Genomic DNA, 19,901 nt, shown 5'->3' with positions numbered 1-19,901 from the left:
ACGACTGTGCTCTACGGAAGAAGATAAAGAATACAGAAATCTTTACATTTGAATCTTTACAAAAGTTTGAACTGATAAGGTGCTTTTCACGTCTGATTTTCACAGTTTATAAAATGCGATTCGATATGGTTTTTACCATAATTTAGGCAATACATCTCGAAAAGATTATTGTAGTGTTTATGTAAGTTCAATTAAATTTCATATTAAGTTTAAATTAATATTGATATCGATAAATTATGTTTATAATAAAATCGTTAAATAATCACATCATCAATTAAACGTAAGAAATTTGTTACCTAAATCAATGTATTTTTAAATTGTGACCTTAAAATTGAATTTCCAGCTTTAGTAAAAATGTCGCATAATACTTCTTGATATTTCAGGATTGTCTTCTGCGACGGATTTAAAGCTTTTTACTAGTTCTCTTCTGGTTTTTCAAATATTCTTGCTATATCTCTCGTTGTTTGAAAAATATAATATGTATTTACTTTGTTCGTACACAGTTTAGATGTTAGCTAGTAAATTTTAATAAGAACTATTATTTTGTTTGAGTGTTGATAAGATATTCAATGAAAAAAAAATAGGTTAGGAATACAATCTTGTTTTTTAAAGAAATGAAAGTTAATTGGTGAGTAAGAGTAACTACTTAGTAGCCGATTCTTTTCTGGAGCGTCTCTACATACCCAATCTCCTATCAAATGACAAGTCAAAAGCGCTTATAAAAGCCAAGTTAAATATGCTACATGTTTTTATTTTGCTGCATGTTAGTATTAGCTCTGGATTATTTAATTGATCTCAGCGTGATAATAGAACGTAGAAGTAATTAAGCACATAATATTTCTTCTATAAAAATAGCTTTATGGGATCTGGAAGAAGTCTGAAAGTTGGAAGTGTGAACACTCCCGTGCGTTGGACAGCACGTGAAACCGTTGGTCTTCAGCCTAACCTTTTTTCGGCTGTATCGATTTGCAGATTTGCCGAACCATCGGATTACGAGAGTGGGGGAATAGAGAGTGCATCTGTGTTTGTGCACACACTGTGTGTGCCCTAAAATCCGTCGAGCATACTTAACTAATCCCCCTTGAGATTGGCCGCCGTGGCCGAAATAGTAAACGATTACGTGACCTCTTGATATCCTAAAGGATCATAATTATGTAAATAATTATATATATGTTATTTCAAATGCCAAATCAATGAAAATCGTAAGGGTCAAATTGATATTTAATCACAGCCACTATACAACTTTTATAAATAAGGCTGTAATTTCATGGTCACAGATAAAAAAAATCTCATTTTGTCATTGTTACAATATTAATTGGAGGATTAGTTTATTTTGCACATGTAGACGAGACAGTTCATTGTATATAGTGCTTGATTTTTGCTTTGCATGCACATTCATATGCTTAATTTAAAAATATGCTGTACATACGAATATCAAGAGTTCTCTTAGAAGAACTTAAGATACATTTGTAGGAAAACATAGACTTAGTCTCTTCCTTCAATTTCAGTTCGATTGGAAATTAGAGCGATATGTCCAGTAATCCGACGCAGGACTTACGACATTTATGTGTTCTCTAGTTTTAGAAGTACGACACGTGTAATATTATCAACTTCATAACTTCAGAAAATATCAAGAAATTATCAGAAGCAGTTAACAAGCTTGGAACTTGAACTCGACATCTTATGATCCGAAAATATAAAAGCTAACAAACTAACCAATGACTGTGGCAGAACAGCAAGGTTCAACAACCTCAAAGGTTTCACCTTAAGTCGAGAAGTAACCCCTCTTAGGTGTGATGTTTACGATTTACCATCCAGTCGTTACCGTGTAAAGATTTTAATATGCCTTAAAAAAGTCAAATAAACATTTTATAAATTAGTCATTTTGTGTTTGATTTCGATTACGCTTATTTATACGGTATTAGGACAAATGATTGTTCAAATATCCAAAAAAAATAAAAACGCTTGATACTACGACTGTACAGTTCGCAAACATCGCAATCACTCAACACGGATCGGTTCAGCGAGCACGCCTGTGTGAGGAATAGGTGTGGGTGCTATTTATAACGAGATATTTATATTTTTGTATATTTAGATACAGCCATTGTTATTTCACATTGAAGATAAAAACCCGAATATAAACAATGGACCTTATTTAAAAAAAACATAAAGAGTTCTGTTTGAAATTACATATTATTCTATCAATGATTAATTAAAAGAACCTTTAGAAATTAATTTAAATTTGGAATTAAACTGTGTGACCGAATATTTATGACGTATATGTAACTTAATAATAGAAGTTTTGAACTTTCGTTTGTAGTATTTTGAGTACATTTAATGTAAAAATTATTGCATTTCGTTGTTATTTATTTCATATCATAACTTCTTTTTAATTTAAACGTTCTAATATCCCCAGTGAGACTTTCTGTTATTTGATTGAGTATAATGTACCTGTCATGTTTTTTTATTTCCAAACATCGCAATCGTAATTTCAGGATTACAATTTACTTTCTATTCTTTTCCTTTTTTGTTTGTGACTTATTTATTACTAGTTGTCGCCAGCGGCTTCGCTCGCGCTTTAGGGGTTAGTTGTCACGTGTTAGGCAAAAAAAGTAGCCTATGTCCTTCCTCGGAGTTCAAGTTTGCTTCATACCAAATTTCGTCAAATTCGGTTCATTGGTTTGGCAGTGAACAAGCGACAGACAGACAGACAGAGTTACTTTCACATATATAAAATATTAGTATATTAGTATATAGATTATTTGCTAGTTGTTTTTCTTGTGTTACTATTATATACTACCTAACTCTGTTATCTAATTTTTCGATTACGAATTTATATTGGAAAATTCGCCTTATGTATGACGAGAGTATGTTCGACCTTGTGATTTCACGTTTAGCGATCAGCCCATAGAATTACTTAACATATTGGTGATTATTATTTATGTATATACTAATTAGTTTGCAATCTCTCTTTGTTTTACCAAAAGCTAGTTTTCTCATTGGAACTAAATAATGATAACGCGCCTTGTAATATCTATTTGTAAGCTGATTGTAAAATTATACACATAGTTGGCTTTAGCTATAATTACTGTATAGAGTGTGATTAGTTAATTCAAATATATGATGTCTTCTTCTTTCATATGTCAAATAAATGATGATAAAAGGAGAGAGTTTTTAGCAAAATACTCTGAATAAGATTAGACTGGATGTCTAACGGGATCCAAAAAAAGTTTAATACCATATAGTATTGCGATTTGAAAAACCGATTTAAATTTAAATTAAATGGATATTTGATTCGATACGTGATGATATCACTAGGTTGCTATTGTGATTATGAGAAAAAAGTATATTAATTGCGAGAACTTAATACAATTTTTGCAACAGATAGAAAAATCCACAAAAAGATATTGTGTGATTGGTTTTATAATAAATAATATTCTACGCTATGATCGTGACATTTCCCCGACAGATGTCGGCTACCACGGCTATTTCAAAGAAGACTAGCCATCTGTGTGGGACACTTTTAATATTAACCGATGCTTCGAGATATTAACTCTCTAGTCCTGTTGGATTTGCTGTCTCATTCGATCTGTGTATTGTAATATGTCCTGCGTAGTTGACTAATCTGCCATGATTTTTGCCCCCGTGACAAAAGGAGCATCTCCATCAGATCTAGGTGACCTGCACAGTTCATCAAACTCTTCATTTAAAAATGAAGTAGAATGTCTCGAGAATGTTAATCCAATGTATAATTCCGAGATGCGATAGCATATTAGGCTCGCTGTTCAACTAAGTGAATAATTCGCGGTTCAATGCGCCGGATGCACAATTCTGATCTTGGGCGTATTCAGTGATATCAAAGTTGAATTTTCTCTGATTATACAATTAAAATGATTTATTTGATTTGGTCCTATGATTATGTTACTTGCATAAATCTATTTATGGTTTTATTATTATACATAATCAACATATACTTTATAATGTGATGTATGTTCGTATAAACATAAAAGACTTTTATGGAAATTGTGACGTACATAGAATTAGTACTAGGGACCATAAGAATTTGCTACTTACAAATGTTACCTGACTACATCATTAACACAGTAGGTATAGTTATAATATAATATAGCTTAACAATTCTTTTGTTCAGAAAGGAAGTCAAAAAAGTTTACAACGGGATGCCAGAAAAGGTTCCAAATTAATCAAATGCAAAAATCAAAAAATCTTTTAGGAAGATTTGTGTGTTAGAAGATATTATAAAAACACCTTGGAAACTATCGCCTTGAGGGGGTTGTAGATAGAAGGAAACATACTGTAAACACAAATATCATGAAACAATATATATAAAAAAGAAGTTCAGCTGAGTTCAGAAGGAACAGGTTTAAGGTTTCCTTCCAAATAGGTGGTAGATTTTTTTGACAATCTGTAAGTAAGTACTGCTATATTAAATAAAGATTTTTGACCTTGACCTTTGACCTTGGCTATTATAAATTTTCTATTTAGTCCTTATCATATAGTTATAATGTTATTAAGCAATATTGCTATGTGTATTTACTGAGGCGTTTATATTTAATGCGCCGGATGCACAATTCTGATCATGGGTGGATTAATTGATATCTAAATAAAATTTACTTCAATAATTGAATTAAAATAATTTATTACATTTGTTTGAAAAGTTGATAGAAGTACATCGCTAGTATAATTTCGTATTAATAATGAACAAGTGAAAACTCAGAGACGCTTGACATAATATAAGCCCGCAATTTTCAGTTGAAATCCGCACGTACTATGCATTCGGCCACATCAGCGCACATTTTGTTCATGATTTTTATTGTTAATTTATTCGCACAAGTCATGGGGTATTTTGTATTGCATGCATTTTAATAAATATTGCATGACGATGATACACAAATGTCAAATAGTTTATAGGATAAAGCAAGGAAGTTGCACATCACTAGTCATGGATACAAAATTGTTTAACTTACCAATTTTCGAATCGACTAGCGCAACACTACATATCCCGTCAAACGCCAAATTTCATATAACGTTTGTATTACCGAAAATTAGATTTTGGCCGAAATAAAGGACCGTAAAACGTGAATAGACAGCAAGTTGTCAATTCGTAATGGTACACTGAGGTCGGCTAACCATAACTCAATTACCCGTATTAGCAATTTTCTTTTAGTGACGCGCAACATTAGTTATCGATAATGTGTTTTTCATAAAATGTAATGAAAAGATTTTTTTAAATTAAAATAAGTAATAGTAGATTCAGATCACTAAATAAATACATACAAACAATTTAAGTAAAAGTATGAAGTCTAAAAGTTTTTTTTCAACGAATTTATATTATGCAGTCGTTACATTGACATTATTTTGCAAAAATTTTAATAATTAGCAAACGAAAATTTTTGTTTTAACAATTTATTGCATAGACAATAATCATATTTTCTTGGAGCATATTACAGCAGCTGAAAGAGATTTTGAGAACTATAAACATTGTCGAGTATGTGTTTGAGGCAACTGTGATTTTCTCTATGACTTCAAAAGTTTTTTACTGAACTTACTAAGTTTGGTAGAGGAAACTTTCTGCATAATAAGGCTTTCTATGGAATAAATAATTAATAAATCATCGTGAAATTTGCAACATACGAAAGTCATATCAAGCCGTAACAGATAAATTGGTGCTACTATTGTTTTATTTTGGCAGTCCTACAGGCAGTCTTAGCCCCTAAGCTTCGGGACGCATTGACGATGTAAGAAATGCTTAATATTTCTAACACCGCCAATGTTTATGGGCAATTGAGTCATTAGCCTCACCAACTACTTACATTGTATATAAAATAAAATGTATTAAGAACATAATTAATAGATTATGGTCGCAAATTAAAAAGGCCCAAAATAAAGTCAAATTTTATGGTAATAGGTACCCAATCCGAGCAATTCATTCTAGAAATAATATTGTATAACATAATATGTATATCGTCACACACGATGAGATTTCATATTATGTGTCATCAGACCTCTGCAATTCAAGGCTGAATCAATAACTCCATTGTGAGATTAATCAATTGAGGCGTTAACTATTACCAGGAACGCTGTTTTCATTATTGTTTAATAACGATCATTCGATATGCGAGCACTTGGTGGTAGGATTTTGTGCTATAACTTTGTAGATAACCACCTACTCCACCAAATAGAAATACATGTTCATGATAGTAATTGTGTTTCGGCTTACAGAGTGAGTGAACTAGTGAAACCATAGAACCAAGAGACATAACATATAATTCCCATTATGAGTGATGCATTGACGATGTAAGGAATGGTTAATATTTATTACATTTGATAGTGGTGATGATTTACCAACAGGTGGTCCATTTGCAAATCCACCTATCCATGATATAGAAAGGCAAACTTTTTTTATGGCGAAGATTTGAGCTCAATCTACTTCGTTCATTGCGACTGGATAGATATGAATTATATAGACAAATCAGCCCCGTGAAAATTCTAATGCTTTCCAAATTTGTATGAGCAGTTTTCAATCATTTGAAATTCTGACTTTGATATCAAGTATCGAATAAGCAGCCATACAAGGCTTTCTTCAATTCTATAAGGTCATACTTCTACATAAAGTTTCTTTTATCCCAACAAATTATATTTAATGTTCGATTTTTCTTATAGTACGGCTTTGTGTTGGCTCGTCTAGGTTGTAGTGATGTATTACGGATTACGAAGTGAGTGACGCCTTGCGATTACAGACAAGAGATATAACATGAGATCTTATGGTTGACGGGGATTAATAGTAGTTGTTGAGAAGTGTTAATTTTGTACACTATATACGGTAGTCGCTTATATTAAAAGATGTATTAAAAGATGATGTATATAATAATTTGTACTCAATTCCATTCACTAGTAAAGAAAAACTTAGTAAAAAAATATCTTTTTGTTCTATATATTGCATCGTACTAAATATTCTCATGACAAATGTTTGTATGGACGATATGGTTCTTTTCGTGGCCTGGGTAATTGTGATTATGCCAAACACGTGTATCAGGTCCGATAGAGGGTTTTCCTAGTGCAACGTTGAGTGTACAGTTTTTTTATTAATTTATATATGATTAGAACAAGATACTATTTTATTATAATGCCGTGTCTATTATTATTTTGAACGGTAAAATTATTAATGGAATTTTAACTTTTATTGGCGAAAGGAAAATTACAAGACAAATCTGTAGATTTGTTGTTTCAAAGCCAGTCCAAGTTAGCTTCCATACGATGTTTTACTTGAAGACAATATTGTTCTATTTGTGTAATATCAAGCCATTTAGTAAGACTGACAATTTCGCTACGCGACTTAACTATTATTTTATGCCTCATTAATTTCTATCGATAATAAAATTTTATTACTTTTACATCACTAATAGACATATTTTTAATCTGCACCGTCGTCTTTTTGGTGTTCATTTCTGACTTGTGATTGTGTTTAAGCTAACATACATTTATTTGGCTTCTTGATATGAAAATGATAATAGTTAAATCATAAGTTCATAAATTAATAATTTAATTCACGAGAACATAAATATATAAAAATTTATGACAACATTTAATAGTAATAATGGAACTGTGTACTTGTAATTTAATTTAACATCAGCTCAATTAAGTATATAATTTTAAACAATGTTCTCTGATCAATTTTTTAAATAGGATAGACGATAAAATATATATACATAGATTTCGAAAATGAACTGAAGGCTTGAACATTTTTCCATTATTTCCTCGATATGCACTGATTAACATAAAGTTAGCTTAGCACATCGAGCCTTTTTAATGAGGAAGTATGAGAAATTATTTATCCATTGGATAAAATGAGTTGTGACTTCGACCGACTAACTATCCAATCGCTGAACTGACGATGATAAAGAATATCCAGATAAGTTTTCAGACCATTCCACTTACTCAAGTCAGAGATTGTAAGCAAATCATAATTAATTAAAGATTATTAAGGATTAAATAGCAAGAAATCTGAATATCATCTGCATCCATTTGAGAATAGATTTAAACATAAAAAATACGAAGATTAAAGAAGATAATATACCACATCAGATATCCAAGCCTAGACATCGCAGCAATGAGAAATCATCATATCCCGAATACGCGTACAAGTTAACTTACATAAACTCCATGACATAACATGAACTCCATGAGATATCAAATTCGACAGTACTAAAAGCATTACTTAAATATTAAAGAGGCAGAATGTGGATAGTAATTTCCACTAATGTCAATAAGCCAGAAAGAAAGCCAAATTTGAATTAGAAGATATTTGTTGCGAAGACTGCCTGCAATATTTTTTCAAAGACATTGAAATGGAAATGTAACTTAAAAAATGATCAAAAACCTGATTTTGGAAGAGAAATAATTAGTGCATTCTTAGAAGCGCCTGAAAATTAGCTGGTTGATAAGTTTATAATGTGGAGTAGTATATGAGAAACGATATCTAACATTGACACTGGGAGAGTTGGATGGATACTTTTTCTAATATTATATTAAGTGGAATATTGAATTAAGTGAAAAAGTAGGAAATTCGATTTAAAATTCTTAATTAAAAAATGTCAAAACGAAAGTAATTCTTGCTTGATTACCTTGCCTTGCGTGACACTTATGAAGCGAAGGAATATCTTAGGAGGTATTCCTTCACTTACCCTAGTAAGTCAATTTATTTTATTTTCATATCCGAAGTTCACGCAAACAAAGTCAAAGGCTCAAGGTACATGTAAAAGCATTAAAACGATAAAAACCTGATGTATTAAGTGAAGTAATTCATGGGGTTAAGTCTCACTTAAATAATGAAACAATTCCGTATAATGGGACATTTTAATATTCTCTGAAGGATTGCATTTGTTAACTATATTAAATTGTTTTAGATACTAATTTTGGTAAGTGGTTAATTCGCATGGGTATAAGCTTCGTGTAAGCGTTCTACGAAATGTAATTTTTAAAATTAGTCTATTTTAATAGTTTTTGTATGTTTATGAAATTTATTAAACCTAATAAAAGTTCATAGTTACTATTTAGTTACTTGATTTTTCCCAAAAGACCAAAATTTTCACAACAACTTTTCTTCAGTAGCCTGGGGTTAAGAAGTATCTAAAAGAAATGAGCCGAGATGGCCCAGTGGTTAGAACGCGTGCATCTTAACCGATGATTTCGGGTTCAAACCCAGGCAGGCACCACTGAATTTACATGTGCTTAATTTGTTTATAATTCATCTCGTGCTCGGCGGTGAAGGAAAACAGCGTGAGGAAACCTGCATGTGTCTAATTTCAACGAAATTCTGTCACATGTGTATTCCACCAACCCGCATTGGAGCAGCGTGGTGGAATATGCTCCATACCTTCTCCTCAACGGGAGAGGAGGCCTTAGCCCAGCAGTGGGAAATTTACAGGCTGATTATTTTATGTTATATTATGTAAAAGAAATTCTGTCACAGGAATGTAAAATGGTGAAATAAGCTCTAAATCTTCTCAAAAAGAAGAAAGAAGATCTATGCCTGCAGTGGAATATTTATGGACTGTTACTTTAACCTAGCCAAATGTGTAGCTCTCATTGAAAATGACTGACGTAGCCGAAATTTGGTCCTAAAATTTGGAGGATTCGGTAACAGGACTGTATGCTTCAAAATTGAATACCTAGAACCTCTTTTTTACTGAGAAAAGATAATATAATATTTAATTCTTCCCACTAAACTTTTTATATCGAGTTTAATAAACTTTGATGCTATATTTTTTATGGTACGTTCACGGACAATTTGTTTGTATATTGTTTTTCATAAATATTTCATTTGCATTCGCGGGCTCTTTGAAGATTTATTTTATAATTCATATTCATATGTTTGGTTGTCTAGTCTCGGCGTATGGCATCCATAACATTTCTTAAACAATCTTTTATTAACGACTAATTCTAACTTTTATTTCTTAATGAAATTTCTCGCAAATTAAACTTATTTCAGTTTACATGTATTAACTTTATTGGTAAATTGATTTTAAAAATCTGAACTTAAGTTTGAAATATTTTGTTAGATCAATCAGTAAATATCTAAACTATTACGCCTATATCTACGCCTTATTATAACAGCCATGAAAACTCTTGAACTTGAGAAACTATTACTATATAAATGACGTATATGACAAAACTACAAATTCTCACAAAAACATCCTTAACGACATTCGTTTAAAGCTTATATTCATTTATATTTTATTAACATACTGAAACGTAAGCTTTATGGAAATTTTAACTTTATTATTAAAAAATAGAGTTCATATTGTACAAAAAATACTCTGTAAGAAGTTTGTCCTCGTTTAAAAGGCTTCATCGCATTAACGGTCACGTGTTTAGGAAATCTAGCGTCAGTGCCTACCCTGGAGTAAATATTTAATTAAGGCATTGTTATAATAGTTCAAAACAATGTTAAAACACAATTAAAGTAAAGATGCAGTCCATAAAACAATCATAGCGCTTATATTACCATAAAAGTTATCAGCAAAGGTTATTAACTTAGAGCACCAGAATATAGAAGGTATTTTAATCTCATAGCAAAATGTAAGATTAAACTTAATTAGGTATATATTTGCTGTATGTATGTATGTATTGTATGCTGCCAATTTTTTTTTAAATATTAAATGCCTTTCGTTCGTTAACATCTGAACTTCCAATTTGAAACAAAGATGCCATATTTGTATCTTAGTTTTTATGAAGCTAATAGATAACAGCTTAGATATTTACCAAACGGTTACCGATAGATTTATTTCAAATAGCAATCCTATTTATTTCCGGTGTGGAAGGGTAAGTAGGGAAGAGGAAAATATAGTTGAAGCATAATTCATAAGCATATGGCATAGCATTCAATGTTTCTGATCTTTTATAGGGCTTTAGATATGATTGCGCTAAAATATTGTATCCCATTATCTTTATTTTTAAATGCTTTATATAACTGACAAAGTCATTATGTAAATAAACATTATAATTTGATTTTAATCAAATTTTTAGCAGCTTTTGTAATATTGTGCCCAGATTTGAACGATTGTAAATTTTTATAATAATAACGGAAACAATGTTAAAGGTCTTAGCGGTAGCAACACCACGTCTTTTTGCATCATAGTCACAGAAGGGCTTAACTATTTTTGATCTTAGTATTAGAATTACCATTCAACGAGGAAATGCCTCCTCATGCGTTCAGGGCTTGTACAGTAATTATATTAATTTTGATGTGCTTATAATTACGTCTCGATGTATATTATTCTTAAATAAATAAATTTCTTTGGGGTCTAATTTTATTTTAGTTTATTTGTGTTGTGTCAGAGATAAAGACATTACGATTTCTGCTGTTTAACATTTGTAAACACATTATTGATACGTAAATAATATAGTTAAATCGGTCTTCATTTTAATTGTAATTAAAATTCACCGTTAATATTAACGTTAACCTAATTTTAACCTCTTAAAAATCTAAAAACTATTTTACTTGCTTAAAAAATACACGATTAGTGAAAGACTAAAGCATGTATCTGTATGTATTAAAGAGTAATCCGTCAAACGTAAACGAAGTATATTAATCTCCACTTTATCTATACATCCAATTGTTTGTACTGCTATTTATTGCTATTTATACTGCTAATGTATTCTTACCTGAATGAAAAACGACGAATTAAAATACGAGAAACCTATCCTTCAGTTTATGTAAACAAGACATTTTGCTTATTTTATTTTTAGTTATACAAATGTAAGAATTTATTTATAGATAAACTGAAAACAACAACAACAACAACATGAATTTAATTTAAGAAATAAATAAATTTCTCTTACCTAGTTCTTCTAGCAGGTACTGGAAATTTCAACGGGCCAGTAGATTTTCTTCTATCTTTTACTACAGGAACAGCCAAGAGATCCTCATCTTCCGTATCAGATCCAGGGCTATCTAGATTTACTAACGCTGGTGCCGATCTTCTTCTACTCGATATAACTGTAGGTACCTCTAACATATCCCTAATTACATCACAATATTTACAAGCCGTAGCTTCGGCTATATATGCTTTAGTTATTTCATAGGCATAGCTTTCGAGAAAACATTTATGGCAGCCTGGTACGAAATTTGGTTCAGCATCCATCGAGTCCTCACTCAATTGCTGCTTTGATAGCATTTTCTTCTCCATCTTAATTAGACTAGTATCTAAAATTCTCTGCTGCTCTTTATTTTTATATTCTTCTTCTTCAAGCTTCTTTTGGCGTATCTCTTGTAAACATTCAGCTTGATCGTTATAGTATTCGATGCAACGACGTTCCTTCTTGGACGGTTTCGTTGGACTTTTTTTCTTCAATTTCTTGGTTCCTATGTTTACATTCAAAGGTTCTATTCTCAATGATTTCATTTGCTTAATTATATGCTCTTCTATGTATGGGTGGCCATAAGACGACACTTCGTCAACGGTATTGGCAGTGTTCTGATCTTTAATAGTTTTGGCACAAGCATCGTTGTCTTTGTTTCTAATAACTATTTTATCGTGTTTACCTAACTCTTTGATCTCACTATTGCCGTTAATTTTATGACCGTTTTTTATCGAGCACTTTACAGACGATGAGTCGTCATCGAGACATGTTTCGTAACCGTCAATTTCATGGTCAATATATAATAGAGAATTGTTATGTTCCTGGACGGAAATTCTTGTGGTTGCGTCATAAAAACTCGCGGTTTCATCGATAGCTGAATTTATGGGTTCTTTCCAACTTTCGTCATTTTTTAATTTGTCTTTATTGATATCACACTCCTTCCAATATTTTTCGAAACTTATTCTCTCTAAGCCAGTCGGCGTAACGGCAAACACCATTTCGTCCGACGTTGACAAATCTTTACTTTGTTGTTTTGATAGACATCTCTCGCTTTCCATGCCCTTTCTATCTGCGGACTTACTCCTTATGGTTAATTCTCTAGGAACAACAAGGACGTCATCTTCCGTTATTGTCAAATCGTCGTCTTGTTCGTCCAGAGAATCGTCTGACTTTGAAGATTTAAGTTCAGTTATACCATTAACCTTTTCAGTGTCATTATTTCCAAGAGAAATAAACTTGCTGTTATCATTTAAAGAATCTACTTTTTTATAATCATCATAGCTTATATCAGCCAAGGCAGACAATTCTTCATCCTTTATAGATGACTCTTCAGGCTCTAAGCAAATTTGTACTACTTCCAAACCTTCTCCGTATTCTTGCAAACATTCGTGAAAAGAATCCATTCCCGTATGATCATCAGACGCCAATGAATTTATGCATTCCTAGGAAGAAAAAAAAATGCGTTATTAATAATAATTTATTATGTTTTAATTTTTTACTAATTATTTAATTGATTTAACCTTTATTTCATCTTTATGATTCAAAGCATTGTAAAATGCTCCTTGGTTCATAACTTTGATTATTAATAAAAGTACATTGATTTTTTAAACATTTATTTGCAGCACAAAAACAAAGAAATTTAAACAAATTTCAGGTAAAACTAACCTTATAGCAACAAACATCAAAAATATCCACCATTTAGCAACAACAATTCATTACAAACTATAATATATACTTATCCTAAAAAATAAAACAAAAAAAAAAATAGGCACTCCTATCATATTCAGAATAAATCAACAAATATTTTAAAGCAACTCGAAACAACAATAAATAAGTTTAAAAAAATACTCTAAAAAACATTTCGAAGAGACGATTTTTAAACACAATTCACAAAAATCGATATAAATATAAATATACGGCCGAATTAATCCAATCTTAGAAATAAAATAAAACTAAACAGTCTTAATATACAAATTATAGTATTTACACGCCTTCCAAAATATTTTCCAATGGCATTGTAACTAGGACGCTAACGATATTACCTTTTTGTAATGCTATGCTCAGTCTTTGAGCTAAACAAGCGCAAGCGCTTTGGACACCAGTAGCTAACTCTGATTAATGAATTTATTCACAGAAATATCTAGATGTATACTTTGAGAATTCATGTAGTTCAATACAAATGACACAATAAAAGCTTATCAACAATACAAATTGTTGTATCGTAATAAGCATTACAACAATGTTCACTTGATAATTATTATTAAGTAAACCGGTTTTACTTTATTTTTATTTTTATATTATAAGTATGGATCTGCTCCTAACTAATCGTAGTCTTCCCGATGTTAGTTTTACATTGAATTTTAAGTAGCGATTAAAAAAGTATGCCCGGTTCTATTATATTTAACGAATCTTAATTATACATAAATAACCACTTTTGAGTTACGAGTAACTTGCTGTTAAAGTCGTAGACAATTCTATCATTCTTAAGCAAAATAAATCGTTTTTTTAAATAGATCTATACAAATCAAAATATTATTAATTTAATTAAGCTCACAGCAGCTCTTTTGAATTGTCATATTAGAGTATTGAATTAATTGTAAATCGGCCACAACATACTATAGTAACTCGACATAATTATAGCGTTTTTATATTTTAATTACGTTGAACATATTTCAATAAATAAGTGAAGTGGATCCAAAGCACTCGACGACGGATCATTTAGACAAGTACTAATAAGTAAATGTTAAAAAAAAAACAATAGAATAATAAGGTATTATATAAAACGAAAGCAGTTTATTTAGTAAATTCATTTTATGATAGAAATTACTATTACTATAGTTTTTTTTTTATTAGTGTTTGTGTATGGCAATGCAACGGATTTGAGAATTAAAATATAATAAATCTATATTACATATGTGCCACATTACATATGTGCCAAAATGGTGGTTAAAGAATAAAAATCCAAGGAACTTACTTCGCCGTTTAGAATATTAGAAAATATATTTAAATAAAATTTAAATAAATTATTTTAATAACGAATACAATTTAAAGTTTTTATTAATTTTTCTCTCATCCACAAATTACAGTCTGACAACGATTATTAAATATATTTATTCTACAATTATTACATGTTTGTAATTATTTTTTTATTAATATTTATCTATGAGCATATTATAGAAAAGAAAAAACAACACCATTGACCGTTATTAATCTATTATCAATTACATAAAAACCTTTTTTGACTAAATTCAACTTATTCTATGATATGTCTCAGAATTACCTGTAACATTAATATTACCAAGTAAATAAATACCTAATTGGTTTTTATATTAAGTGCTTTTATATTTATCTGAAAATTAATCGGTAAATTAATAATAAACCTGACAGGTATAATCTAAACAAAGTATGGATATACCAAAGCCGCTTGAGAATTTATCTACCCCCAAACTGACCTGAGCAAACTCTAGAATGGACCCAAATAGGGCACTCCGTCTCCTAAACACTCAACGTTATCTGATTGCTTATATAGATCCGATTTAATTTATGAAATTGAAATATAATACTAAAAAAACTAAGCTAAATTAATTAAAATTATATAGACATGATCTAAATTATTATTGAAAAAGACGCCATCCAAAATTGTTCTGTAGCATTGTACCCAAGACTTACTGGCATGACCTCTCTGAATCGCAAGGCGTAGTCTTTGAACTAGATAAGCGCTAGCTTATTAGTCACCAGAAGTGTGGATCAGTTTCTTAGGAAGGTCTTTTATTACTTTTTAACTATCTGATGACCAAAGACCTAGTGTTTCAAAACCCAGTCCAGCAAATTAATTTATAGACTTGGATTTTTCAAGAAAGCAGATTTTTTCATTTAATTTTTTTTTGTAAATTTTTAATCAAATTATTCATTTCATCATTAGGACATTAAATTATACGATTAGCAGTTTAATTATGATGTAATAAAATAATTAGACACATTTCGCTATTCTTAATTTGAACATAATTTTGATACCTTATATACGAGTATCTTACAATTCCATAATATAATACATACATTTCATATATTAACAATACTAAAAGCATTATAGCGATATAAAACTTAATTAATATCAATTCATCACATGGACAATTTACGACTGCAAAAATAAAGCATACACCTTTATCCATAAAATGTGTTTCAGTGCGAGAAAGAGAAACAGAGAAAGAAAACGCTAGTGAGTATTATTAAATAGTACAGTCTAAAATCTAGCTGTATGAAAATTGAGCAATACGTTGAATTATTAGATTAAAAGGAGCACTTTTCTAGTTTAACGATCAACTTTAATTCGAAAAATTGATCCTTATTAGAAAGATACATTATCGGCAATAAAACTTGTGTGTAAGGGTGCTTCTTAGAGATAAAATAGATAGATCTAGGTTTCAATACTGAGATACTTTATATATTAGAGTTGTATTAGACTTGAGTACACGTCCTTTTATAATAAGAATTAGACTTGTTAAGACCAAAGTTTTATGGGCTATTTTAAGCTGAAGTAGTTTTGAGTGATGATTCTTTTCCAGATTTCCAGGCTCGAGTCTATTAAAGACCTTTAGAAAGTTTTGATTCCTTAAAAAACATCTAAATCGAATCCTTACAAAGTATCCGTAAAATATAATGAAATACGTTGCGTTCTAGCCATGGTATGGTAATGTCATACGAATCAATTCATTATATCTATCACACAGTCGAAATAACTTAATTCATATTATTCTAACATTAAGTTTTATTAATTCTTAGTAATTATCACATTTAGAATTGACTACAACACACGAATTGCTAAATTTTACACAACCAATTATGATTACTATACTTAACTCTATAGTTTTTTATTCATTTATTATTTAATATGCCATTTCATTTGAATGATACTTATATAGACCAGAATGTTATTTTTGATATAATTTAATTTGGTAACTTTCAAAACTATTGTAAAAAACGTGACCCAGAATAAACCTTGGAGTAGGAGGAAACAAAAATTAAGCTGACGTACAATTAGGTAAAATAGTAGTTTTTTTTTTTAATTCTGGTTATTATTACATAATACATGAATATTATTTATTGTTTTTTCCTGCCTTTCCTATGTTTATCAAATTTGTATTTAGTACAAAATCTAATCCTTCAAAACGTAATCAAGTTCTTTATAGTTATATAATTATATGACTCGATATTATTTTTAATTTTCGAAATATTATGTACGACGAAAATTGACCATAATCACACGAAGACATATTTTCAAGTACGATTAAAATAAATACCAACTTCAGAATATATATTTTACAGAGAAGCGGTAACAACTATTCTTTAAAAAAAGATACGGTAAAAATATTAGTATTTAAAGAATTTAATTAATAGTATTCCAGAAAATAATTAAAAAAAAAAGATATAACAATTAGCAGTTATTTGATACCTATGAGACATTATTAATAATTTATATAAAATATTAAAAATAGCTTAACTTAAAACGTTTCATTTTCACTTCAACATTATAACAAATTGAGATTCAGCGAAAACTTGTTACCGAATTTTTTTACAAGTATTCAGCTGAATGTGGCAGATGTTCTCCTACCTGTGCAAATAATTACACACCAAATGTCATGAGAATTGGTTCTTCTAAATGAAAAAAATACATTTGTAACAAATATTTGTGCTAATATTCACGTCTAACAGTGTTGAAGTTTATTCGTCTGAAATAGATATATGCACTTCTCCCTGTCACTTCATTGTAATTTCCGCTTTGATCTTCGGCGGAACTCGGAAAGGTGCGTTCTTTACATCTTGGGAGCAATGCAGTTCCAACTCCATTATATCGCGGTGCAGCGACATTATAAGACGAAGAATTTTTGTGAAGTATTCCAGTCTCTGGAAAGAGAGATGTTTAAATAGAAAATAATATATTTTACAAATTTGTTTGATTCATTAACATAAAGTTTTCCTGTTATTTACATACATTTTGGTAACAAGTAATAAAATAAAGCCATCTCTCTTTCATTTGTTGGTACACCTATGTTGATAAAAAGGATGGCGAATATAGATATTACAAATTAGCACCATTACATAAAAATTAACCGCAATTAAAAAAAGCATTTCATAAATTATGTACAATATATATAAATTAAACTATGTACTTTATTCAACATAGGTACATATCTATCTGAAGTCAAGATTTTTTAGTTAAAATAAACATTTTCATCTATCAGTTAATTTGTACGTCTTTTTTATTTTTGTGTGCCTACATATTTTGTTACCAGACAGCTTCGTGTTTAAGATTAAGAATAGTTAAATATTTAAATTTAATGCTTTTTCAACTAGTAAAAAAAAAAAACCAAAAAACTATTAATCGATAAAGCATGCAAAACTATTTATTGTACACTAAAGGGAAAAATATATAAATTAAAAAATAAATTTCCAAATAAAAATTATTTAAAAAAAATCTTAGAGCGGTAGTTTCATTCCCTTTATTGTACAAAATGCATTAGTAAGTGATGCATGCTTGAAGAATTTATAAATACTGCTCTAAGCGTAAAGAGAAAGCTTATAATTTAAACATGACTTACTTTTAGATTTTCCCCTCAGTGTACAATAACGCACTTAACACAAACACTCATCACTTAAAACTAATAGAAAAAAGTAATTATTTTATTTTATTTATAAAAAGTAAATTTGATAAATAGTTTTTTAAAAATGGAATACATTTATTATTTCATCTGTAAATCCAATGTTATTTGTCTTATCATAGGTAAGGTAAATAAATAAATTGTTTTTTCTTTTTACCTGACTGCTTTGTACGCTGTGTCCGTTCGCCCTTTCTCCCCCAACCACGGTGCTGCAAGGTAGTGGTTTAGCTACCCCAATAGTGACGATACCTGTAATAACAACAAATAAGCCTGTATATATGTTGGTCTGTATTAAAATAATTAAAAATCAGTCACAATAATTTAAAGGGAAATAAAAAATAAATAAATAATGTTTGTAATAAATTAAAAAATATTAATAGATTTATGGGATAGTAGTTGTTTTCAACGGCTGTGACTCGCGATTTAGGGGTTGGTTATAAAAAGTACCCTATATCATTCCTTGGATTTCAAACTAGCTTGATACCAAATTTCATCTAAATCGGTTCACTGGTTTGGACGTGAAAGACAGATAGACAGAGTTACTTTTGTATTTAATACTACTATTAAGGTATAGACTTTGATACACATATTATTAATACAAGGAAAAAATATAAATGGACTAGTCCATTTGTATGGACCATTTATGTGCAAAATATATAATATATGAAAGCGAATTACCGCTCACTGATTAATCACGAAATCTCAGAAACTATACCACATATAAACTTGAAATTTGGCCGGTAGGTTTCTTATAGGGCGTAAACGTCCGAATTCGAATCCAGATTTTACGATTTACGATTTTACCCCTAAGGGAGTAAGTGGGTTGGAAGTATGTGTTGTATAAATATAGCGCGGGTGAACCGCAGTTTCAGCTAGTGTTATCATATAATTAATAGCTGGTAGAATTGTTTACTAAAATATTTATTACATAAAACATAACATAATCAGCCTGTAAATTTCCCACTGCTGGGCTAAGGCCTCCTCTCCCGTTGAGGAGAAGGTATGGAGCATATTCCACCACGCTGCTCCAATGCGGGTTGGTGGAATACACATGTGGCAGAATTTCGTTGAAATTAGACACATGCAGGTTTTCTCACGATGTTTTCCTTCACCGCCGAGCACGAGATGAATTATAAACACAAATTAAGCACATGAAAATTCAGTGGTGCCTGCCTGGGTTTGAACCCCAAATCATCGGTTAAGATACACGCGTTCTAACCACTGAGCCATCTCGGCTCGTATTTATTAAAGTTACATAATTGATTAAAGTTAATTAGTGGTTTGATTTAGTTTTACCATCTAATCACTTGTTACACTACACTCAAACATCAATCATAACACTTTATATTGAATGCGATCTGT

At 30.3% G+C, this 19,901-nt stretch overlaps 1 protein-coding gene across 3 annotated transcripts in view; it reads right to left on the bottom strand.

The window, feature by feature from the left end:
• The window catches only part of LOC113397708 (uncharacterized), a 196,517-nt gene that overhangs the window by 101,657 nt on the left and 74,959 nt on the right, over positions 1 to 19,901 (bottom strand). For all 3 annotated transcript variants that reach the window (XM_026636151.2, XM_026636154.2, XM_064218606.1), the window contains exons 17-18: positions 18,697 to 18,788; positions 11,863 to 13,325 (exon numbers count right to left, since the gene is read on the bottom strand). In XM_026636151.2, the coding sequence (XP_026491936.2) occupies positions 11,863 to 13,325; positions 18,697 to 18,788 (1,555 nt within the window). The remainder of the gene's footprint in view (positions 1 to 11,862; positions 13,326 to 18,696; positions 18,789 to 19,901) is intronic.

This window comes from Vanessa tameamea, chromosome 23 (genome assembly GCF_037043105.1).
Source record: "Vanessa tameamea isolate UH-Manoa-2023 chromosome 23, ilVanTame1 primary haplotype, whole genome shotgun sequence".
NCBI classification, from domain to species: domain Eukaryota; kingdom Metazoa; phylum Arthropoda; class Insecta; order Lepidoptera; family Nymphalidae; genus Vanessa; species Vanessa tameamea.
Note: the sequence above shows the minus strand (reverse complement) of the source record. Positions and strands in the feature narration are given on the sequence as shown.